Here is a 22,244-nt window from a genome sequence, read left to right as displayed (position 1 = left end):
CTATAAACTTCATTCAAACTTGTTTTAAATATTTTCAAATCCCATTTAAACTTTTCAAAATGTTCAATGTACTTTAAAACTTAGTTACAATGGAAGTCAATTAGAAATCCATTCTTTGACCTCATCTCACTCATTCGTACATTTACATTGAAACTCCATTCAAACTTTAAAAACGTTCACGACACTTGGGACTTTCTCATGTTAAGCCAACTTTGTCATATCTTTCACAAGTTTTTTACAAATGCAGTTCAAAATTCATGAAGTTTTTAGTCCTTCTGAGGCATTTTGCATTAGTGTTTATGCAGTGGAAAGTTCATGGCAAGAGCAGGAGACATAACAGAGCAGAGAGGAGCTGTAAAAGTGTCTAAAAATCTTCTCTTCAACCTGCTCTTACTCGCACAATTTTCACCCCACATAAATACTTTATACATCAAAAACGGAGGAAAATATGTGCCAGTCGCAGACATGGAACTCTGGAAACAAACAGACTTACGCTTTTAGCTCTGTGAGACCTCCAAGCGACAGGAGCAGCAACAAGCCTAGCCACATGACTCCCATATTAATGGAGCAAGAGAATTTCAGAAGGGTGAAGCAGAAACAATGACTTTTCTTACTTGCTCATGTGTTCAAATATGTCTCACAAAACATACACAAATTTCACATGATGATGCGCTCAGCATGGTCTCCTATTTCTTAGAATATCGCCATTTAGGCAAAAAGCAGTGAACGTCTTTGGGGTAAAAAAAATAGTATACAAATATCTATGTAAAAAATGAAATATAGAGATGTGCCTCAGGAGAAATCTCTCAGACTAAAGAGAAACCTGGCTCATGCTGACTTAAGTATAATGTTTATAATGTTCACGATCTTAGCTTAACCTCATAGCATGCTAATATTTGCTAACTAGCACTTCATATAATAGTTGTTGAGATATTTTTCAGTTTGGACACAATTGGTGGACAGATGAACCCGGAACTGCATCCCTAAAGCCAAACGTTTGGTTTTTCTAGTCTCTCAAACACAACGATTTGCTGCTTTTCTTTGTTGTATTTCATAGTAAATGCAATACCTCTGGGTATTTGACTGTCTTTTGGACAAAACAAGCAAACTGATGACACAGAATCAGGGATATTTCTCACTATATCCTAACACAGCAGGCAAAAACACGAAGAGAGATATCCCTAGAATGACAAATAGGAATGATAACAGGATGCAGTCCTAAACTGCAGGTGTCTGCTTTGTTTGCATTGTACAAATTTCAAGGCTAAGATCTGTTTTGAAAAGTCGCATGTCATTCTTCAGCTGGGCCCTTCCTCTTCCTGTATTCACATGGTACAAATGGACTGTAACCACTGCACTACAAGTCTTTTTCTGATTAAAAGTATTAAACAATTTGAAGATTACCAGTGTCAAACAATATTTTATTAGCGGCTGCTTCATGCTGCACATCCAGTTTTGCAACCAGAGACCACGAAGGTATGTACAAAGTTTAAGGCTGTGTCACGGTTGACAATGATTGTGTCCTGTCCTGTCTGACAGGTTTAGTGACACTCTCCAGTTATCATTGGCTGTTTAAAATGACAAACTAGAGCAGAAAAGTCAGGTGACATTCCTATTATGAGAGGTAAAAATATGCGGATCAAGAAGGAGAGACGATATCAAACATTTCACTTCCTCACTGGAATTCAGGGGTTCGACTCTTTTACCATGACAGCTGTCTGGCCTTGACTAAGCAGTGACCAATGGAGGGAGACCTATCCTGCTCTTAAACATTCCTGAATTCAATCAACTTCACAGCTGCACTTAGTATTTGTATACTTACTAAATAAGACAAATAATCAATATTATAGCTCAAAAGCTCAAACTGAAATAAGTGACAGGGACAACTGTACTAATTTACCATCTAAAAATAGCTGGAATATCCAGATGGCTGAGCAATTACAATTAATCCATCCCAGTGTTTCTGTGATGCTCATTGACCTGACTTGACATGTTAGTAATGTGTTAGCAGTCAAAACGGGCACCACCATCACACATGTTCATAAAGCACACATAAACCATTGTGTCTCTACAGAGGAAATAATTAGTTGGATCTATATAGCCAGATATTTTAAATAGGCTTATTGAATGACACTGTCACAAGTGCAACCCTCTTTTCTCTAGCAGAGGGCAACCCTACAAACAGAATTACTAATAATATGCATGGCACCCTTGTGTATTATTGATTCAGGCCTCAGTCTTGAACAGCATTAATATATTTAGACTATCTATTAACAGCAGGATGAATTACACAGCACAGGACTTTATTTATTTATTTATGAACGTAATGAAAGTGTCATTGTTTTGTTAGCACGAGCATCTAAAGAATATGACCCATAAATGTCAAGCGTTATAGGATTACTGCAACCTGTTCGGCTGATCAGTAGGCTATAAAGAAGTAGCACTGCACAGGGGTTAAGCTGCAACTTCACATTGCATCTTCGTTGACTAGTCCTTTAACGTGACAGTTATGATTTCTATATTAGTAACCAGCCACAAAAAGTCCATGTTTTCAGAACCAGAACTCTCAAATGCTTGCAAAAGACAGTAATCCCAGTAAGGACACACTGTAAACATATTTTTACAATGTTTTCAGAGGAACTAACTATCTGTGGAAGCAACTCTGTGACCTAGTTGGACATAAAGTTGAGATGGGAATGGGGTCAAAGTTGCTTGGGATCTTGGGGATCAAGGGCAGCAAGAGTTTCATCTTCCCAACCATTGATAGTGCCGCTTCCCTGTGGAGTACCTGCAGACGCCTCTCCATCTGACCTTGTCATCCCGCTGTGACACGATCACATCGACTGTTTCCTGGCACGTGCGAGCTTCCTGGATTTTCTTGCTGTTCATGCATGTGTGCATCACACAGGCAAATACAGCTGAGCCAGAAACAAGAACTTCTGCTCGCCAGCAAAAAATAAATAAAATTATGATTGCGAATACAGTTTACAGCTTTCTTTCTGGGCGTCTAATGCTGTTTTCATGAATTATTTGACATTTGGGAAGAGGAGGTGAGAACAGAGTTACTGTACATCTCAGGAGCTAAAGGCGAGGCTGAGGAGAATGGAGGATTTATTTCCCTACGAGCTTATATACTTGCAACATAGATTTTCAGTGGCTTGTAAATAACTTTACTGAGGATCTCCAGCTGAGATCACAGGATCTAATCGATTCCTGAAAATTGATAGCTAAAGGGCTCATGAACCAGTCAGAAGACATTACAGCATTTGAGTTTAGGGCTGCCCAATTATTGCCACAATATTAAAATGCTTTTATAGACTACTTCAAAATAGCCAAGATATTAATATAACGATCAGTAATATGGTGCAAGATGTTGGTTATGGTAATATAATTGTTTTCACTGGCTGTAAAAGCAGCAATAATGACACCGACTATTTGAGTAACATTATATCAACATACCTAGAGTTTTTAATCTGTAATAATATGAAAGAGCATCGATGTATAGCATAGAGACAAAATCTTGATATGACTGAGATTAAAAGAACAACAGAGACGCAATATTTTAGACTCCATGCAGAAATGATGTACATAATATCTTTCCACATGTGCAGCAATACATTTTGTATTATAAGTTCATTAATCAATTACTTGAGCATCAGTAAATTATTTTGCTGTTTTTAATCATCACTGCTGTGCCAAAAGAAATGATTCTTCAGCTGCTTTTCTGTGTATTATATTACTATAAATTGAATGCCTTTGGGTTCTGGGCTATTGGTTGGGGCCAAATAAGACATCTGAAGATGCCGTCTTTGATTGCTGTAGTGTAATATCAGATATGTAATGGGACAAATGCTTTTATCGGATAGGCGACAGTCGAGAAATGAAAAGACGACAGAAAGAGATGGGGAATGGCGTGCAATAAAGGTCCCTGGTTAGACTCAAATCTCAACCAGGGACATTACATTTATGGTCAGTATCTCAACCCCAAGGCTACCATCATGCAACACGATCATTCATTCACTTGAAAAAAAAAAAGATCAACAGATTAAGTTTAAATGAAGAGTTGCAGTACAATTAGGACAATGTAATTTCTTGCCAATCCTCATGACGCTGTCAGCAGAGTTCTTACTCATCAGTTTACAATGTCTCACATTGGTAGAACAACGTGCATGAGCAGATATTAGAATAGTTTTTTTTTTTTTTTTTGTCTCTGCATTTCTGTGTGCACATGAGCATTTCAGCGTTTCTCCTTCCTCACAATGACCCGCCACATTCACTATAGGACATAGGAGAATCATTGAGGTGAGGACAATTGAGTATCTGAAGAAACACACATGAGTGGCTGCAGGTTAGTGATGGAGGCAGAACATTAAGTGGAATACAGAGGAGTGGAAATGTCCCATGCCGGTACATACAGGCAGAGTAGAGAGGCCCGAGGGGACTTTATATGACACACCAGCAGCCCCAGACAGGGGATTTAGTGGCGTGTTGGGCTTTTGTGCCACATTATTATCAGCCAGTGATCCGCCAGGCACATGGGCAGCTCTCGATCCCTTCAGAAGGGAGCAGTCTATCCCCCTCTAGTCTCCCTCCCCATGCTGTAACCACTATTCAGACAGACTGAGGCTTAGCTGGTGTATTGAAATGCTACGGGGAACATCCTGCTTCACTTACACATATAAAAAAAAAAAATCTTGAGAATGGCAGAAAGGTAGAGACATAATGCCTGCAGAAGAAGGAGAAGACGACTTGATGTCATTCAAAAGTAGTATGTGGGGAATCTGATGCTGAGGAGCGCCTTCTGTCACATGAATCAGATGACACGAAAAGACAAGCATTTGTTCTTTTGAAAGATTTATCCTCGCAGGACAGGCTTACCTGCCTATCTCCACCTTCAGTGTCAATTGCGACAAGGGATTTAAGCTGTCTGCAGATAAGGATGCTTCTTGCCATCTGTATGGTCTTAACTTGCGTGGTTTCAGTAGATCAGACTTCCCATCTAGACAGTGGAAGCAGGTATTAAGCGCCTTTCCATCTATCATAGAAATTTGTATTGGAAAGATCAAAGTATAAAAAGGTGCATGTCTGCCATCCGGGGATCACACATTAAAGCCTCTGATAGCTACTGACATCACCTTTACCCCAAGTGTCCTAGATAAGGTTATTTTGGCAACACATCCAGGCACAAACTGGCAGCGATGTCAGATGTTTCCACAGTTCAGTGGAGAAGAGTGACAAGGAGCGGCACGTGGTGGGCAAGACTGGGGGAGTGTGCAGCATGGAGAGCTGACAGACAGGCCGCTGATGGATTAGGTGGTAAGCCTGGCAGAGTGCTGCCCTTTCTAGATGGAACCCTGCCTGATGCACTGTGGTGATTAAAAAATAAAAGTGAAGGGCAGGGAGTGTGCTTAGGCTCTTCTAAAAGAAAGCAGCCAAAAGAAATGTTGCAGAACAGACGTGTGATTGAGCAAAAATGGTTAACTAGATATGGAGCCGTGGAGCTGGAAATGTTGACGTTGGAAGCAGCGACGTGGGTCATCAACCTGGCACGGCGGAGGAGGTGATCGAATCCAACATTCAGAAAAATGCTTGCAAAGAAAACATGATACTGTTTTCACTGAAGCAGGCGGACAGTTTATGCTTAGAACTATGAAGCCAAGTGAAAAACAGAATAAAATGGTTTGCTCTTTGTAACCTAAAAGGGTAGCGTGTGCTAGTTGGGGAGTGACAGCAATAGCTGCTGCATAATTTATATGTCTTGTCTATGCAGCAGCTGCATTGGGCAACAGTTTGCTATGGAATCTATATTAATATTTAATTATTAATTTCTTTCCAGTAGGATACATGGGGCCCTCAGTGGCATGATGCTATAATTTCTGATGTGTTGCACAGGATGATAAATTGCTTTATAATTACCAGCTCACAAAACGAGCCCCAACACATCCACTGACAACGAGATGATGGGAAACGGTGCGACGTGCACCCCGCTCACACCATTCTTGAATTTTAGGGGAAACTCAATTAAACAGCACAGACAGTGGTTTGACTGGATTACTTGCATCTATTTTTGTCTTTGGATTTCAGGTAAAAACCAATGGATTTGTCTTTTCCACATTCTAAAAACGGATATTAATTCATCAGCACTGATCATTCAAAACGGTCTGCTCTACAGCCATGAATCACAAAGACAATTTTACCACTGGGTCATTTGTCCTGCCACATAAAATGCACTGCTGTACTTTGAATGATTGGAAGGATAAGAAATGGTGACATAAAGGCCACCTTGCTGTGAATATGGATATATGCAGGCATGACCACTATTCACAGTGTGGATTTTATTAGAAATATAAACTGGGATTTACGAGTCAGAATCTCTCTGATTGGACAGAAACAGATTTTTACTGATCGTCTCTGGTGTAAGATCAACGCATGGGTGGTAGAGATGCTCAGCATTGAAATCTTCTGTGAAACCCTTAAAGGTTTTCTGTGAAATGCTGACTGCACCAACACGTTTTTGAAAATATAACATACAACAGGTCCCATCGAATCATCTTTGTACTAATGCACCCAAACTTAAGTATAAACCTTTTCCATTCTGAACTGACTGGCTAAGAAAATGTGTATTGTAATTAATTAATTAATCACTGGCGCATGATATCATGGGTATGGATGAACAGACATTAGTTTTAGTTTCATGGTTGTCTAGAGCAGCTTTTAAACAGTCTTTCATGCTCAAAAATACTGAATTTTTATATTGAGTTGCATGTCATGCATTGTTCATGTACGTGGATGAAGGGACCTGTTCAGGAAAACCTCCTGTATGAACACATACTGAACAGTTAAACTCATGCAGTGAAGTTACTGCATCACTAAAGCTAAATCAGAGGGTACACTGTGATTTATTGAAAACCTTTTATCAATAGCCCGAATGAGAATCAGACGTTAGGTAAGATATGATGGAATAACTTCTCAAGGAGTAATATAAAAAAACAAATGAGAGAAAGTTCATTCTAATTCACGTAACGAGGCCAAGCTGCTCGCTTTAGCAGCCAAAAAATATACACTCAAAAGCAATAACTCAGATTGAGATATTAGCCTGAGCTCACGGTTATGAATCAAACGCAGGATATCACAAATCAAACCACAGCGAGAGAGAAGCCCGAACCGCAGTACGAACCATAAATAATCCAACACAACAACACAATATGTGTGTGTTATTGATCCCTGCAGATAAATTCTGCCACGGTCCGGAAAGGTCATAGGTCAGGGTCTGCCACAAATAAAGAGATGGGAGGAATTTAAAGACTTCATAAAGAGATCCTGCAGGACTGCAGCGAGTAATAAGCCTGCATGTGTGTCCACCCATTGATCCTGTCCTTGATACATAAGTGGTAACACCCAAGCCACCCAGCCCTTGGAGTCCTGGAGTAGTAACAGATCATCTCATGAGCTTTCGGTGATGTGTGCATGTATCCGCATCCTGTTTCCGAGATGCAGTGGAAAGTTACTGGTGCAGTGAAGGAGTGAGGGTCTCAGCCGAATTACAATGGCTGTATTATCAGACCCCATGCTACTTACTGTAAAAATGCCATTTGCATAGACACTTTATTTTATTGCTGTACACTGCTTTTCTTACATGATGGCACCTTTGTGGGCAGGATGTAGCTGGGGGTGTCCCAGTCTGCAGGGTGCAAGGTTTGCTGGGTCATGTGCACCATGGACTAGTTTCACTCTGAGATGCTTCAGGCGGACAACACACACACACACACACATTTGATAAAAGCACTTGTCTGGGGAAAGCCTTGTGTTTTATCTGCAGATATGGGAGATGACAGGAGACTTTGTCTTTGGGAGAACTTTTCCTGATATAAGTTTAATTAAAACTATTTTTCTCAAGGCCCCCCCGCCGGGGTTTCCTTGACCCCTGTTGGGACACCGTAAATCACAGCTTTAGCTAGCAACTTATTGTACAGTACTTCCAGAGAGAGCTACCGGCCGGCCTTCCTGCAGTAACAAGAAAACAGCCGTGGACGTTATTTCCCAACATTTCTCTGACATATACAGTGAAGTAATTGTCTTTACATACCCTCCGCCCGGGTACGAAGATCAGACATGGTCCTCTGGACGGGCGGCATCTCTTCACACGGAGCCCGGGCGACGGCACCTGTCAAGCGGCCGCGGCTCGTTAGTTGTGCTCCCTGTGTGGCTGCTGCTGCTGCTGCTGCTGCTGCCGTTTCTTCTTCAACCGTCAAAGAATTTGAAAAAAACGGCTAAAATTCAACGGAGGCGCCTCTCTCATGCGGACACTGCCGCTGCGTGTTTACTGCTAATGAGAGGAATAGACGAGTTATTAACAACATTCATTTCCTGGCGGTGACAGAACCATGCCCAGGAGCCCACGGACGACTTCACGGATTCCCCAGCATCCCCGGTTCAACACACGGCGGACTGTAAAGCCGACACACGTCTCCAGTATAGCAGAAGTGGACACGGACTCACCATAAACTGACGTGAGGGGGACGGTGCCGCTACACAGTATGGACCGTACCAAATTCAACCGCAGCAGGAGGGTGGGGAGGGTGACTGAACATAATAACAATCATTTCACTGTGGCTAGGACATATTAGTCATGAAAATGCATTTGAAGAGTGCATAAAAAACAAAAAGTGTTCGATTTCAGACCTATAACACCTTTCATGTCCAAGACACGGGTAGGTTTTTTTAAACTGGCCAACAAATTCGTTCGCTGTTGTTGACACCTCCCCCCTCTGCAGTAGATGTTGTTCACAGGTTGAAGACACAACAATAGTACACTGGGTGGGAGTTGGCTTATCACAATTGAGTCTTTTGTATAAGATATAGTTATTAATATATTAATAGTTATTTCAGTGTCAGCAAATAATGACCTTAATCACTTAACAGACATTCATGTATGCTCAAACATATAATGTAGAAATATTTTTTCACCCATGAAAGCAATTTGGAAAATATCCAATTACATTGGCATGTGTTTCTGTACGTATACTGTCCACACACCTATTTTATAAATATACTGTTTATAATTCATGTTATGTCTTTAAGAATGTTTTGGTCTTCTTCGATATATATTCCATAACACACTGGAAATATATAGTTACATTTAGATGAAACTAAAGTAATGTAATACTGAATAAGAGTGCAAATATGTTTTTTAAACACACAAAAAATGAAAAACAAATGTAAATTGCATGTGCAAACATATCAGATAGAAGGGATTTGTTGTATGAAAAGAATAAGAGGACAGTCTATAATCTTCATCTGGTACCTCTCTTTTTTTTAAACCATAAATATATTGATTACATTTGCTAATAAGTTGTTTGTCACTGTTGTATGTTTTAATTCTTGTTCTCGGATGAACAGAAAGCTATAACTGACACAACAAAAATCCACCAATGCAGATAGCTGAGACAGTACTGACTGATGTCATCTGCATTTGTTTGATATGATGTCATTCTGCTAATTTCTGCACTGAGGACAGATAAAGGAGGAGTTTAAAGATAGTAAGTGTTAAAGATTAAATAACATATTTATATCAATAATCATGTATTCTATTATATTTTGAAGATCAGATTTGCATGCAAGATAAGCATAGTCATGTACCAAAGATGTTATTTATGGTCAACATAGTTATTAATTATTTACCTAACTGATGCAGAGGCCTAAAAGAAACATTTGTGTTTTATTTGGTTGGTGTATATCCTCTACTGTCTTCATTTGTTTTGCTTTAAGGTCTTTATTAACCACAAAAGTGCCCTGCAACTTAACCTCTAACCTCTGAAAGAAGGCTACAGAAAATCAGATGCAAAGATTATCACAAATAATCATACTTCATCTGTATGTGAGAACTATATAGACTGAGTGTGCTTAGCACAAAGGTTGGACACAGGTGGGCTCTACTACCCATACCCACAAGAATGGAAGAATAACCTGACTTTTTTTGGAGCTACAAAACTGTTCACTTCCAGCAATCTAGCTTTGAGCTGACGTTCATCCATCAGATGTGGCACATGGAATGTTTAAGAAATAGCTTTGTCATACTTCAGGCTTAACAGAGCAACATGTGATATGCATCCACAGAGGCGCTTTGACGTGCCATGTGGCTGCAGAGTTCAACATCATCTGTTGCAGAGAAGAAAACTGACATTACACAGCAGGTTCTCTCATTGCCTGTCAATTCATAGGCTAATTAATCAAATAATCAATCATGTCTGTCTGGTTATAACCTCACCTCATAAACATTCAAAAAATAAAACAGACCTGGACATCTACTGACCATAACAACAAGCAGTAGATACTAAGTAGACACCAGTATCAGTCGCTGAGCTATTATGTGATTAGAGAAAAGCAGCAGAAGATCTAATCCAGGGTGACTTACTCTAGCTTACCAGTTTCCTTTATATCCCTCATCAGTGTGTCACTCTCCTGTGGTGAACATGCTCTAATATGGACCCTCAATTACCAAAAAAGAAAAAAGACATAAACATGCAAATACAAAGAGGAAAGCAGTAACAATAACATCTCTGTTGTGACTGCCCGGCTGCTGTACATACAGCAATTCAAAGTGTGTTCGCATCCTCACTGCAGTTGAAATGCAAATCACACAGAAGACAGCATTTGTACGGCAGCAGCACCACTGCAGTTGCCCGAGAGAACTGCAGCGTTACAGACACACTACAATGTGTATATGTGTATATTACACTGACAGTATTTTCATAATGCCGAGTGCCCTGTTTATGCGCATGTGTATTTACAAAGAGGTTTCTTAGTTATTGCTGCCAGACTCCTTGCATATTTTCATGTGATATGACACTCTTCGTTAGAAGAGATTTAGAAAGACTCTGCTCCTATTTTGATCCACATTCCCTTCAAAATTAAAATCTATTGACTGTTATAGAGATAAGGGGAAGATTAGATTATGTTTCTGAAAACATAAAACCTTGTGTAGCTTTGTGTATGAGTGGTGCAGTAGATACAAGCAAAATTAAGAAGGCACATCTTCACTCACTGAACAAAAGGATTTGGTAACTTCACAACAATAACAAATACATGCTTTTTATGCTGTTTTGATAAAGTCTTAAATGCAGCTGTAAATTCTACTGTCAACAGCCAAAAACAGCAAAAACCAAAACACAGAAAGATTGTGTTACATAGGAACTCAAAATTCACTGCATCCAAAAATAAGAAACGAACACCTGAATATCTACGCCTCCTCCTGTGCCTGCTAGAGACACATCTCTCCCAAAGATTTCCTTTCTTTCCCCCACTCCGCCTAATTCAACATCAGCTTGCCACCACGGGGATTTGGCTCTGTAGCTCCCACGGTTGCTAAGCAACAGTGACAAGAAGCCTGCCTCTTCGATTATGTGTGTGCCTGCTGGTTTTGTGTTTTACAGCATATCCAGTCCAAACACTGAGTCATTCACACAGGCGTCCAAATTTCTACCACTGTTAAAATCTGTGTCAATTACAAAAAGTGTTTATTTTCTTCTTAAACTAAAAAGATTTCACTGATTCTCCCTCCATACACCTTTGTTCTTTGATACACTACGGCAGTGTCAGTATACATTTTGGCAGGCTGTAAATGTCAGTTGTAAATAAAAGATCCAGCAAGATTTTGGCACATTTTTATTTTTGGCCACAGCTTGAATCGATAATTAACTATTGACACCAATACAAAATTTCTTTAATATAACTGTAATTCAAAAAGACATCTTTATTTAAAGAATCAAAAATGATTGAGACCTGTCCAATTTTTAACACAGCTTTTGGTGGACTTTTTATGTAAGAAATGTATAAAAAATGTGTTCAAAAAATATAGTCTGATCAACTGCAAAAGATAAAGGTTGGTCCACCACTTTGAAATAACTACTGGACGGATTACCATGAATTGTGGTTCGATGATTTTCCAGTGACTGGTGAACTCTGGTGACTTTTCCTCTAGCCCCACCATGAGGATAACGTTTTTTGGCTTTTGGTAATATGTTTTAACAACTATTGGATGGATTGCCATGACATTACATTACTTAAGTAAAGCCTTGCAGACTTTCCAGCATGGCTGAAACTTCTTAGATTAGTTTGGTGGCCCAATCTCCACCAGATATTTCTCTGTGGGAACAGCGATATGTATCTCCGCATTGCTCTGTATTTCCATTATCAGAAGTGTTCAATAAAGTCTTGCCTTACCTTTTAAATCCCTCTCTACATCACAATGAGCTTGCAGTGAGATTGCAAGCAAACAGTAGGTTGAATAACCAGCCTGTAATTGATAGTGTTTGTAAGTTTCTGTCTTTGCCTCTGCAGGGAAATAGTTTGAGCCACTTTGCTGCTGTTTGGAGAGGAAAGAAAGAACTAATGCTGTTTAAACCCAGCAACAGCTTTGCTGGATCCTATCCCAGATGCTTTTATAAGAGTATCCAGTTGACTATAGAGGATAAAATGCTGGATATTTCCCTTACTGGTATTTTTCCCATGGTACTGAAAACTGCTACTGTGAAACCTCTATATGTGTAAGCTTGACTCTTAAGGGTTTTTACAATTGCAGTTTTATTGTCATTTAGAATATTTATTTAAGTAAAATAATTACAAAAACAGCTGCATTCATACATCCATTGCACTTTCGGGATACTGTAATTTTTATAGAATACTCCCACAGCACTGAGATGGCGCTTAAACTGTAAAAATGACGTACAAAAAAAAAAGATAATCATCATGTGGCTGCAGTCCCTCTGAAGTTTGTGAAACTTTAACCTGAACATTTTATCTCCATCTCTTCAGGATGTATTAATCTTGATCCTTCTCACTTGGCTTGAATATGTAATTGATTTTATCATTAATCATTCTCTAAAGGCTGGTCAAACCAAGCTGGTGGATGCAGCCATCAGGCCTGCAGCTGCATCCTTCATTAGGTGCTTACAGCTCTTGAGGGAATAATTGGGCAGCGTGACATTTAGCAGTAATTGAACTGCATTCTGCCCCCTTGTGGACATTGATCTGTGGTCAGAAAGAGTGAGGTGATTTGACGGTTAACTATTAACAGATGATGAGTCACTGCACGGTCATTTTCCTGTTAACAGTAGTTTATGAATGTGTGCACGTCTTGTCAAACTTGCATTGAAAGAGGAAAGAAATTAAATGATGTTTTAAAAGAATTTCCCATTGGGATAAATAAAGTAAATCTTCAATCTTCTTCTTCAAATACAATTTTCTCCCAAGCCTTAGATGTGGAGATTAGTCTGGCTCTCCCTCATTAACTCATACTCATATAACTCATATAATGAAATGAACATAAAATTCAAGCTGGCAATCTATGAATTCATCTGTTTATTTACTCTGCACAAAAATTAAAAACATCAATCACCCGGCACTGTTTTTGTCTTTCCTCTCAGTCACAGCCGAGCCGACGAACAGCGGTGAAATTAAAGAGCGTTAAAGTATTCATCTTTTCAAATTGCTTTTTTTTTTCTTTTTTTTTTAATAGCAGTCAAGGCTACGTTAGCACTGCTGATGAGGAGGGAGCTGAGAGATGAGCTCTTTAGATTCAACAGACTATCACCATCTCAGTGGTCTCTTCTTCCAAACGTGCTAAAGTGAGATAAAATGGCTGCTTGACTCAGCATGGCGTGGGTGTTCCACTGAACTCTAGATAAGCAGAGCCTAAACAACATAGTGAGCTGTTGGTTTGCTGTTTGTTTTATTTGTCTCGATTCGTCTACTGTAGTGTCACTGTAATGTGAAGGCTTTTTTTCTGGAAACAAACAGCTACAGAGGTTTGTAACTGTTACTAAAAGTTATAGTGTGTGGGGGGAAGGATGATCGTGAAACTGCTCCTCCATGATGTAAAAAAAACTAATTAAAATGAAAATGATATGTAAAGACCGTGACTGATTTATTCCAATTATAAGAACAGTATGTTCAACTGGCAGGCAGAGTAACGTAAGCAGCTTTATCCAGACACTCACTGCCAAATTCAAAATGTAGGATTTCTAATCCACCCAGCACCAAGACTCTATAATATAATATAATATAATATAATATAATATAATAAGATTTTTTGAAACCCTGTGTGGTATCACTAATCAGTGTCTTTGAGCAGAAGATACTATTTCATATTATTATAAAGCATCTTATATTACACACACACACACACACACACATACACACACACACACACACGCACACACACACACATACACACATACACAAACTGGTTTGAACCAGCGTGATCCACTGGACTTGACAATGGCCTATATAAGTAAAAACAAAAACTTAACACCAAGAGAAGTGGACAACAAGAAGAGTTAAAGGTGTAGAAACTTAAAGCCCCGCTTGGTGCTAAAGCCTTTATATTTCTCTATATCACTGTGGCTAAAAAGCTATGAACACCCTTCACATTTTCCTAGAAATCATTCTATCTGTAAAGGATATGTCAAAGAATAGATCTCGGAACAGTAGTGTGACTCAAGAAGACATCATCATCGTGACTGTATCTGTGGAACACGAGCACCGTGTAGTTTTAAATATACGAAAAAGTCAGCATTTCACCACTACTTTAGAAGTCAGAGGCATGCAGTAATTAAATTTACCTTTATGTCATCCTCCATTATATCAACATTGCACAGGTATCTTTGTTTTGTCAGGAGCAGCTACAGTTATGCATCTGAAATGGTTGGCTTCTACCATGTTCTGACCTTTAGTTGCTATGCCACTGTACGTGTTTTATCATACTTACATCATGTCATCCATACTACATTTTCATAGGTAGGCTTAGGTGCAAAATAGTGTCCCTGTAGTATAGGGTAAGATAGGGTAACATTTTGACTTTTGTTGACCAATAAATGTGACCTATCTTTTCAGATGTTATAATGAAAACGCTGCCAGAACAAACTTTAGAGACACTTCAGTCTTTTTCATGTTTCATCCTCTGTCACAGAATCTGCTTGGTCACAAAATACATAATACTAGATAATAATAGATAATACTAATACTACTAATACTACTAATAATAGATTTTTCTCATTTAGTAAGGGCTCATTATTCAAGATACAGTATGTATTGAACGCTTTACCTCAGCTGCTGAATTCTGATGATTCAAAGCAAGAGAGAGCTCCCATACATTGTTCCAATATGTTTCACTAGTTAAAAGAGATGGGGATAGGACACAAATAAAAAAAATATGTTCTTACTATGAGGTAGTAGCTCAATTATATACTGCCCTGCAACAATAAATGAGCTGAGAAAATCTGAGAAAACAATGACACGCTAGACTGTACTTCTGTATTAGACCTGAAGTATACATGCAGAGTGTGATGTTGACAGAAACTGCACAGGTCACCTTTAACTGACAGTGACCTGGCAAATCAATTTTACACAGAAATACATTACATCACCAGCTTAACAAAATAAAGTTATGCTGTGATGTTTAAAACATTAAACTGATTACTTCAGGCAGTCATTTCTTGAAGTCTAGTCACTCATCTAACATTTGCTGCTAGCAGCGAAGATATAAACAAGTCTTCACAGTGTGCATTGTAATAGCTGTTGTGATGTCTTTATAATAAAATACAGTTTAAAAGAGAATTAGGGTCACTTTGGATCAATAACACTTGGAATCAGAGCCAGACGCAGAACACTGCTACAGTCTTTGGATGTCCATAAATCTTAGTTTGACACAATACACTTTCCCAGATTTTCTCAAATGATCAGAACGAGGTGACATGAACAGGTGATGACATGCTGCGTGTGTGTGTGTGTGTGTGTGTGTGTAGCTCTTACCTCAAGGGCCAAACTGCAGCACTCAAACAGAGTGGTGCTGTCACCACTATGAGCTGACGTGTCACATCTCTAGGGAGCTGCTTCATCACCTGTGACACAAAAAAAACTGGCTGAGGCGTCTTTGTGGACACACTGCTGTATTGTGTCACTGTGATACATTATATGGTCACTTCTGCTCTGTGAGGACACCCAGTGAACACCTGCACTCCCATTTTGGATGTAACACAGTAAGCAGTGAAGGAAAAGATGTCACAGTAAATTTCAGTTTACGTTACATAAAGAATAAACATTTAAAAACAGAAAAGACTCTGTAGAATTTAGATTTGAGGTTTTGCATACATTTGTATTGTGTGTAGCTATATATATATATATATATATGTGTGTGTGTGTGTGTGTGTGTGTGTGTGTATAGCCTATACTGTTTTACTGTCCTATTTAGATAGATGATAAATATGCTAAATGATAAATATAAGTTAACTATGTAACTATGGACAGCTCTACATGTGTATTTGTTATGATTATAATACTTATGATCAACAACTAGTCAGTCGACCACTTTGCTTACAACCAAAGTTTAAGTAGGTGCAACAACACAGAACATAGCACCCAGATAATATTACAGCTAGAAGCCCAGCTCAGTGTCTGTCTTTCAGTCTTCATTTCATGAAGCTCCCACCAACAACTAAAAGTCAGTCCCAGATTTACTCTTTTCCATCGGCCTCTTTCTCACTAACCCTATGGCATTATGTTCAAGCATTCCCAGCTTGCTGGTTCTAGCATGACACCAGTTTCGCTCTATGTCAGCATTTGCCTGCACCCCATACCCCATTCCAAAACACATAGTGTTTGTACCCGGTGCTACTGACTCTTCTCCAGTGCTCTTAGTTTACAGCCTGGATAGCTTACAAACTGATCTAACAGCAGCTATAGTAGAGCATAGAGTGGGTAGCAGTACTTTAAGATAAACGCTAATATCAGTATGCTCACAATGACTATGTGCTAATACGCTTTATTGAGTACAATGTTTGCCAAACTAAACTTCATGTCAACATTGTTGGCCAAATTGTGAAAATTTCATGGCAACTCATCCAATTGTCATACTGCTAGTGGCTGCTGGCTAAAAATGATAATAAGGTCTGTGTGCGTTTGTGTTAACTAAAGTGTATTTTGAGCATTGGGTAGGGTGTTCGGTAACTGAAACTTTAAATTAATCACTAGCATGTAGGGAAAGTAAGAATGTAACAGGTTAGTGAATCTCGAAATATAGCCGATACAGAAGATTTTTTTTTGTGACTTTTTTTGGGTCTGCTGTCATCTTAGAGGGGGGGATATTTGTTTGTTTGTTTGATTAAAGCACATGAAGTCAGACCATTAAAAGTCTTCTGTCAAAGCTTTGGTGAAAACAGTGTAAACTGTGATGAATAATTTAAAGACAACTATCATTTTACTTGAGATTAGTTTACTAGGTTGCCATGGTAGAAATGCATGTATTATTTATTAGCAGTGGGAGTCTGACTGTAAGGCAGCTTACAGGCTCTCAGTCATTTTTAGATCTGTCCAAACAGTGAGGATTAAACGCGGTAGTAATCCATGGAGGACAAAAAGTGCGTCTGAGCTGCATGTCTACCTCCGAATGAGACGTAAGGAGCTACACTGCAGTGTTGTGGATCATGTGATGTGGCAAAGGGTTGGCAATGGAGGAAATAATGCTGACGGCAGAACAGGAGAAGCCACAGAAGCGGGTGAGGTTCCGCGTGGCTTCTGGGAACAGCGGTCGGGTGCTGAAGGAGATGTTCAAAGATGAGGGACCTTCGGATTCCCTGGATTCAGACTGCACCAGCAGCTCTGATGCCGAACGGGCCAGTACCCCCTCTACAAGTGGAGATGTACAGGGACACCTGTATGGATTCCTTGGCTCTGAGCTGGACGACAGTGAGTGTGAGCCTGATGATCTGCTACTGTATGCAGGGGGCACCAAGGACTGGATGTTCACCACCAAGAGGGTCAACATACTGAGTAAAAATGGGACTGTTAGAGGGGTCAAGCACAAAGTCAGCGCAGGTCAGACGCTGTTTGAAAACCTTCCCAATTCCAACAGTGTAAGTACACCTGACACAGTTTTATCTTATTGTTTAATACAGCCTGTTTAATGAATTCTCATAAATGCTTATTGGAGTCCCCATCAGTGTTGTCCTCAAGTCTAGTTACAGGTAGGAGCTACATGTAGGTGTATGACTGGGATAAAAGCTCAGAAAAGAAGACAAGGTCACAGAGCAATTAAAGATTAATGATGCATTTCGTTAAGTGTTTCAAGAGAAACTAATCAGGTTAATGAATTCTCTGCACTTCGCTTTCTAGTATCCCTTCACGAAGAAGAACTGTTTATTATTCTGAGGTAACTCTTGGCCCGTGTCATGACGCAAAGGGGATATAAAAGGTCATATTGAAGAAACTATTTATCTGCAAAGTGGTATTAGGTGAACAAACAGCGTCACTGTAGGCAAGATAAAGCTTCTCATCACATCTTATTAAATGAGATTATCTTTCCTTTAGGGTAACGTTTAAATGCTTGTCAGGGTCTGGTCTTATCCTAAAGGAACATTTTAGTGGCTTTACATGTTTTTCCAACATAAAAATGATGTACCACCTATGATATCTAATTTGCAAGTATCTGCACAATTAAATAAATGGTAACCAAAGGTTGCCTGGAACATTTATATATATATAAAATAAAAACCTATGTATACTTTGGGAAATAAACAGAAAATAGACAGCTATACCTTATAAAATGGTTAAAATATCAGTAAAATATCAGTACAATAAGGCACCTTTTATGAAAGAAGTCATAATCTGTGAACATGGCCTCCCAAACACTGGCCTAGGAGGGGGTGTTAGTTAACATTTTTAGGATGGCGTTGGGTTGAATCCTTACTTGACCTTGACAAACTGTACCTCATATAAAAACACAAAGTCTCAACATATTCTAACAATGCAAAGCATTTCAAGATCCCAGTAATGACAGATAACAGCACTGCATACAGAACAGAGCAATACAATCTGTTTTTTTAAATCATTTTTACCATGAAGATCTGTGCTATATTTGTGCCTGAGACGTTGGTTTAGTATTATTTGGAGCCAAGGATCATGACTGTATTTTTATTTTGAGTTTGTCATTTTCAGCTGGGGAACCAAAAGGGTGTAAATGACTTCGGTGGCAAGAGTTCATTTGAACTTCATGGATAAAACAAAAATCTTAACCATGTATCTACTGTATATTAAGAATTTTCACTCCCTCTTAGATGGAACTAGCTGTTGAATTTGGGAGGATAGTGATCTACACTACAAGTTTCCGTGTGGTGAGAACAACCTTTGAGCGCTGCGAGCTGGTCAGGAAGATCTTCCAGAACCACAGGGTGAAGTTTGTGGAGAAGAACATCGCCCTGGACTGCGAGTACGGGAAGGATTTGGAGGAGCGGTGCAAACGTGTTGGAGAACCTCCCTCATTACCAGTCGTGTTCATTGATGGACACTACCTTGGGGTCCGTTTTTATTACTCCTATCTAATAATATCTGACGTCAATCTTGTCATCTTGTGCATTCACAATGACTTCATTAAATCCTGAACTGAAGCACTGAACTTCTTTTGCAGGGTGCTGAGAAAATTCTCGGCATGAATGAATCAGGAGAGCTACAAGATCTTCTGACAAAAATTGAGGTTGGTTTTCACTGTGTTTACCTTGAATTCACATTATAAATAATTGATGGTGGCCAAATGGGTGATTTTTCCTGTGCATCAACCACTTAATTCTACACATATTGATGTTTAATTATTTATGTTTCCTATCAGATTTACTGAACAATGTCACATATGCTTTGTAGAACATATGAAAGGATAAGGTAATTATAAAGTGATAGTAAATTAACACTTTGTGTCTGATTAAAGTCATTGAGATGAACAAGGTGCCAACAGGAGCAGTCAATTCCCCTCACTAGTCATGTCATCAATAAAACATGAGAAACTGCAGCTTAAAAGACGCATTCACATCAATAAATGACCATCAATAATGGAGGACCTGTTATTGATTCTGCTTCTAACACATTTGTTCAAACACACCAACTCAGAGCACATCCCTTTGTGGTACAAATCGAGATTGTGTAAACTATTTCTGCTTCACTCTGAGTCTGTCAGACGCACTGGCCTTTTCTTAGGCCTTGGTTGTAATTTGGGATTCAGACCCACCAAAAGTCTTCATTAAGTGAATACAAAGCAGTGTTATGACATTTAAGTCATGCATTCCAGTCACTGCGGGCTATTAAAAAGTGTGCAGCTCAGAAAGGTCATGCATAAACTAATCAGTCAAAAACTACCCGGCAACATGGCTTTATTGTGAGTTATGCCCTAAAATAAATTCCCAGTTTGGGAAAAGAAGTGTTTCTGAGAGTTGGATGAGAAGATTGACGCTACTAAATATTCAGCAGCAGCTACAGGAGGTGATTAAACTCAGAATTAAGGCTAAAAACACTGGGAAAGTGATAGTGTCACTCTGTTTAAAAGTAAAGTCAGCCTACCAGCACCTCAAAAGATCACCAGTTAACATGTTGCATTTCATTTGTTTAATCTGTGCAAAAGTTGTGTACTGTTCACACAATGTCAGGAGAATTAGAAAAACAGAAAAACCTCCCGTTAACCCCTCTGCTAGCGTCATAGTCACATGATTTAATTAGTTTAAATTAACCACTTTTCTGACCATACTTGTAGTGGTTTGTCTATCCTTCTGATGCATTTCCTGAAGTTTTGTCCTTCTCCTCATTAAGGGAGTTTGTCTTTAACTGAATTAAGGTTTAAAGGACAGAGAATGTTGCTGAACAGATTGTAAAGCTCTGTGATTTATGATTCTGGGCTGTTAAAGTGTTAACCAGATACCAACAAACCGTGTTTAGCTCCTTTTTAAAAGAGTCAAACATATTGTATTAACGTTGATATTGGATTTTATGTATTGTATTATACATGCTGAATACCAAATGAGCTGTTTGAAACTCCTGATACCTTCTCTGGTTTCTTGTGACTAAGTTGCTTCTAATTATGGTTTTAAACGATATGAAGCAGATATGAAGTAGACAAAGAAAATGTGCCGTGCCGTGTGCAGTGATTTTTTTTTAAGTCTCTGCTGGTTGCTTGGCAACATCACAATTGATGACGTCACATTGACAAGAAATCATTGCACCCGGCCAAGAAATAGTCCGGCACATTACTCCCCGTAAAACCACAACTTGTCTTAAACAAATGAGATATAATGTGGCACCAAGTGAGCAATTCTATCTTTTTCTATCTTTGGAGTCCGGCTAATATTCTTCACCTGTTTCCAATCATTATGCTAAGCTAGGCTAACATGGTAGTGATAGATCTTCTCATCTAAATCTGGACAAATAAGCAAATATGCATATTTCCCAAAATGCCATTTACTATTGACTATTCTTTCTTCTTTTCTTTCTTTAAGTTAGTTATTTGTACCAAATGTACCATATTTAATGTTGATTATCTTATCTGGAATCCATTTTTCTAGAGGGTACAGCATCCCCAGACGTGCCAGACCTGTGGGGGCTTTGCCTTCATCCCGTGCCCAACGTGCCATGGCAGTAAGATGTCCGTGTTTCGAAACTGCTTCACGGATTCCTTCAAAGCCCTCAAGTGTACTTCCTGCAACGAGAACGGCCTGCAGCCATGTGGGAGCTGCAGCCAGTGAGGATGTTAAGTGCCTGAACCAACATCCTTACTTCCTTGTCTGGGACCTTACACAGGAGCTGCAGCTGGACTTGTTAGGCAGCTATTGTTAGTAAAAAAAAAAAAAAAAAAGAAAAGAAAAAAAAAAGATTTTGTAATAAAATCCTTAACTTTGTGGATCTGGTGTTGTTGGCTAGTAAATCCCAATGAGAATGTGTTGCTGCAAATGTGTTTGATCCTTTTGATCCAAAGCACAAAACAACCAATTTCTGCAAATTTCTCATCAGAAGGTTTCTGTCTGTAAACATGTGATGAACTAGTTTTACCTCTGGCGAACTAAAAGCTTGTAATTTAATTACTGAGGAGGCTCCATCATTTATAATGCTCCTATTATTAATTTTATATCAGCCAGAGTTGAGGATAGCAAAGACACGGGACAGGGAGGGAAAGTCATTTTGTAGCCACTAATGAGTATAAAACTGGACCTGTGCTTACACCAAACATCATTTAACCCTAAATATCAAAAATACACTCAGCTGCCAGTTTATTAGGTACACATATAGCTAAAACTAATTCAGCCTAATGCAACTCTCATGCATAAAACCAACCGTTTTAGTTTAAAATTTATTATAATGTTCATGAATATAGGATTTCTTGCATTACTTTAGCTTGGTGTACCTAATGAAATGGATGGAAGTACGGCAATCACACT

The 22,244-nt window shown here is 39.0% G+C and overlaps 2 protein-coding genes across 7 annotated transcripts in view; one reads left to right on the top strand and one right to left on the bottom strand.

The window, feature by feature from the left end:
* Positions 1-9,251, bottom strand: part of atp8a1 (ATPase phospholipid transporting 8A1) — a 96,558-nt gene extending 87,307 nt beyond the window's left edge. For 2 of the 6 annotated variants that reach the window (XM_027291805.1, XM_027291870.1), the window contains exon 1: positions 8,087-9,251. In XM_027291805.1, coding sequence (XP_027147606.1) covers positions 8,087-8,135 — 49 coding nt within the window. In that variant the 5' untranslated portion in view covers positions 8,136-9,251. The remainder of the gene's footprint in view (positions 1-8,086) is intronic. The other 4 variants (XM_027291845.1, XM_027291761.1, XM_027291950.1 and 1 more) reach the window with 4 other exon arrangements.
* An 8,093-nt stretch (positions 9,252-17,344) lies between these two features.
* grxcr1a (glutaredoxin and cysteine rich domain containing 1 a) lies at positions 17,345-21,613 on the top strand. Its single transcript, XM_027285389.1, has 4 exons — positions 17,345-17,909; positions 19,110-19,349; positions 19,460-19,525; positions 21,375-21,613. Exons 1-4 carry the CDS (start codon positions 17,505-17,507, stop codon positions 21,552-21,554), a joined length of 891 nt encoding a protein of 296 aa, XP_027141190.1. The 5' UTR covers positions 17,345-17,504; the 3' UTR covers positions 21,555-21,613.
* Positions 21,614-22,244: the final 631 nt, after the last annotated feature.

Source organism: Larimichthys crocea, chromosome I (assembly GCF_000972845.2).
Source record: "Larimichthys crocea isolate SSNF chromosome I, L_crocea_2.0, whole genome shotgun sequence".
Taxonomy (NCBI): Eukaryota; Metazoa; Chordata; class Actinopteri; family Sciaenidae; genus Larimichthys; species Larimichthys crocea.
The sequence above is the reverse complement of the archived record's forward strand: the minus strand, read 5'-3'. Positions and strand labels throughout refer to the sequence as shown.

What these genes read in the sequence shown, in the direction of transcription:
- grxcr1a (XM_027285389.1), top strand. Translation starts at nt 17,505, where the DNA reads ATGGAGGAAATAATGCTGACGGCAGAACAGGAGAAGCCACAGAAGCGG. An exon ending in ACCTTCCCAATTCCAACAGT is followed by an intron (nt 17,910 to 19,109) that starts GTAAGTACACCT and finishes ACTCCCTCTTAG; the next exon opens with ATGGAACTAGCTGTTGAATT. An exon ending in ATCTTCTGACAAAAATTGAG is followed by an intron (nt 19,526 to 21,374) that starts GTTGGTTTTCAC and finishes CCATTTTTCTAG; the next exon opens with AGGGTACAGCATCCCCAGAC.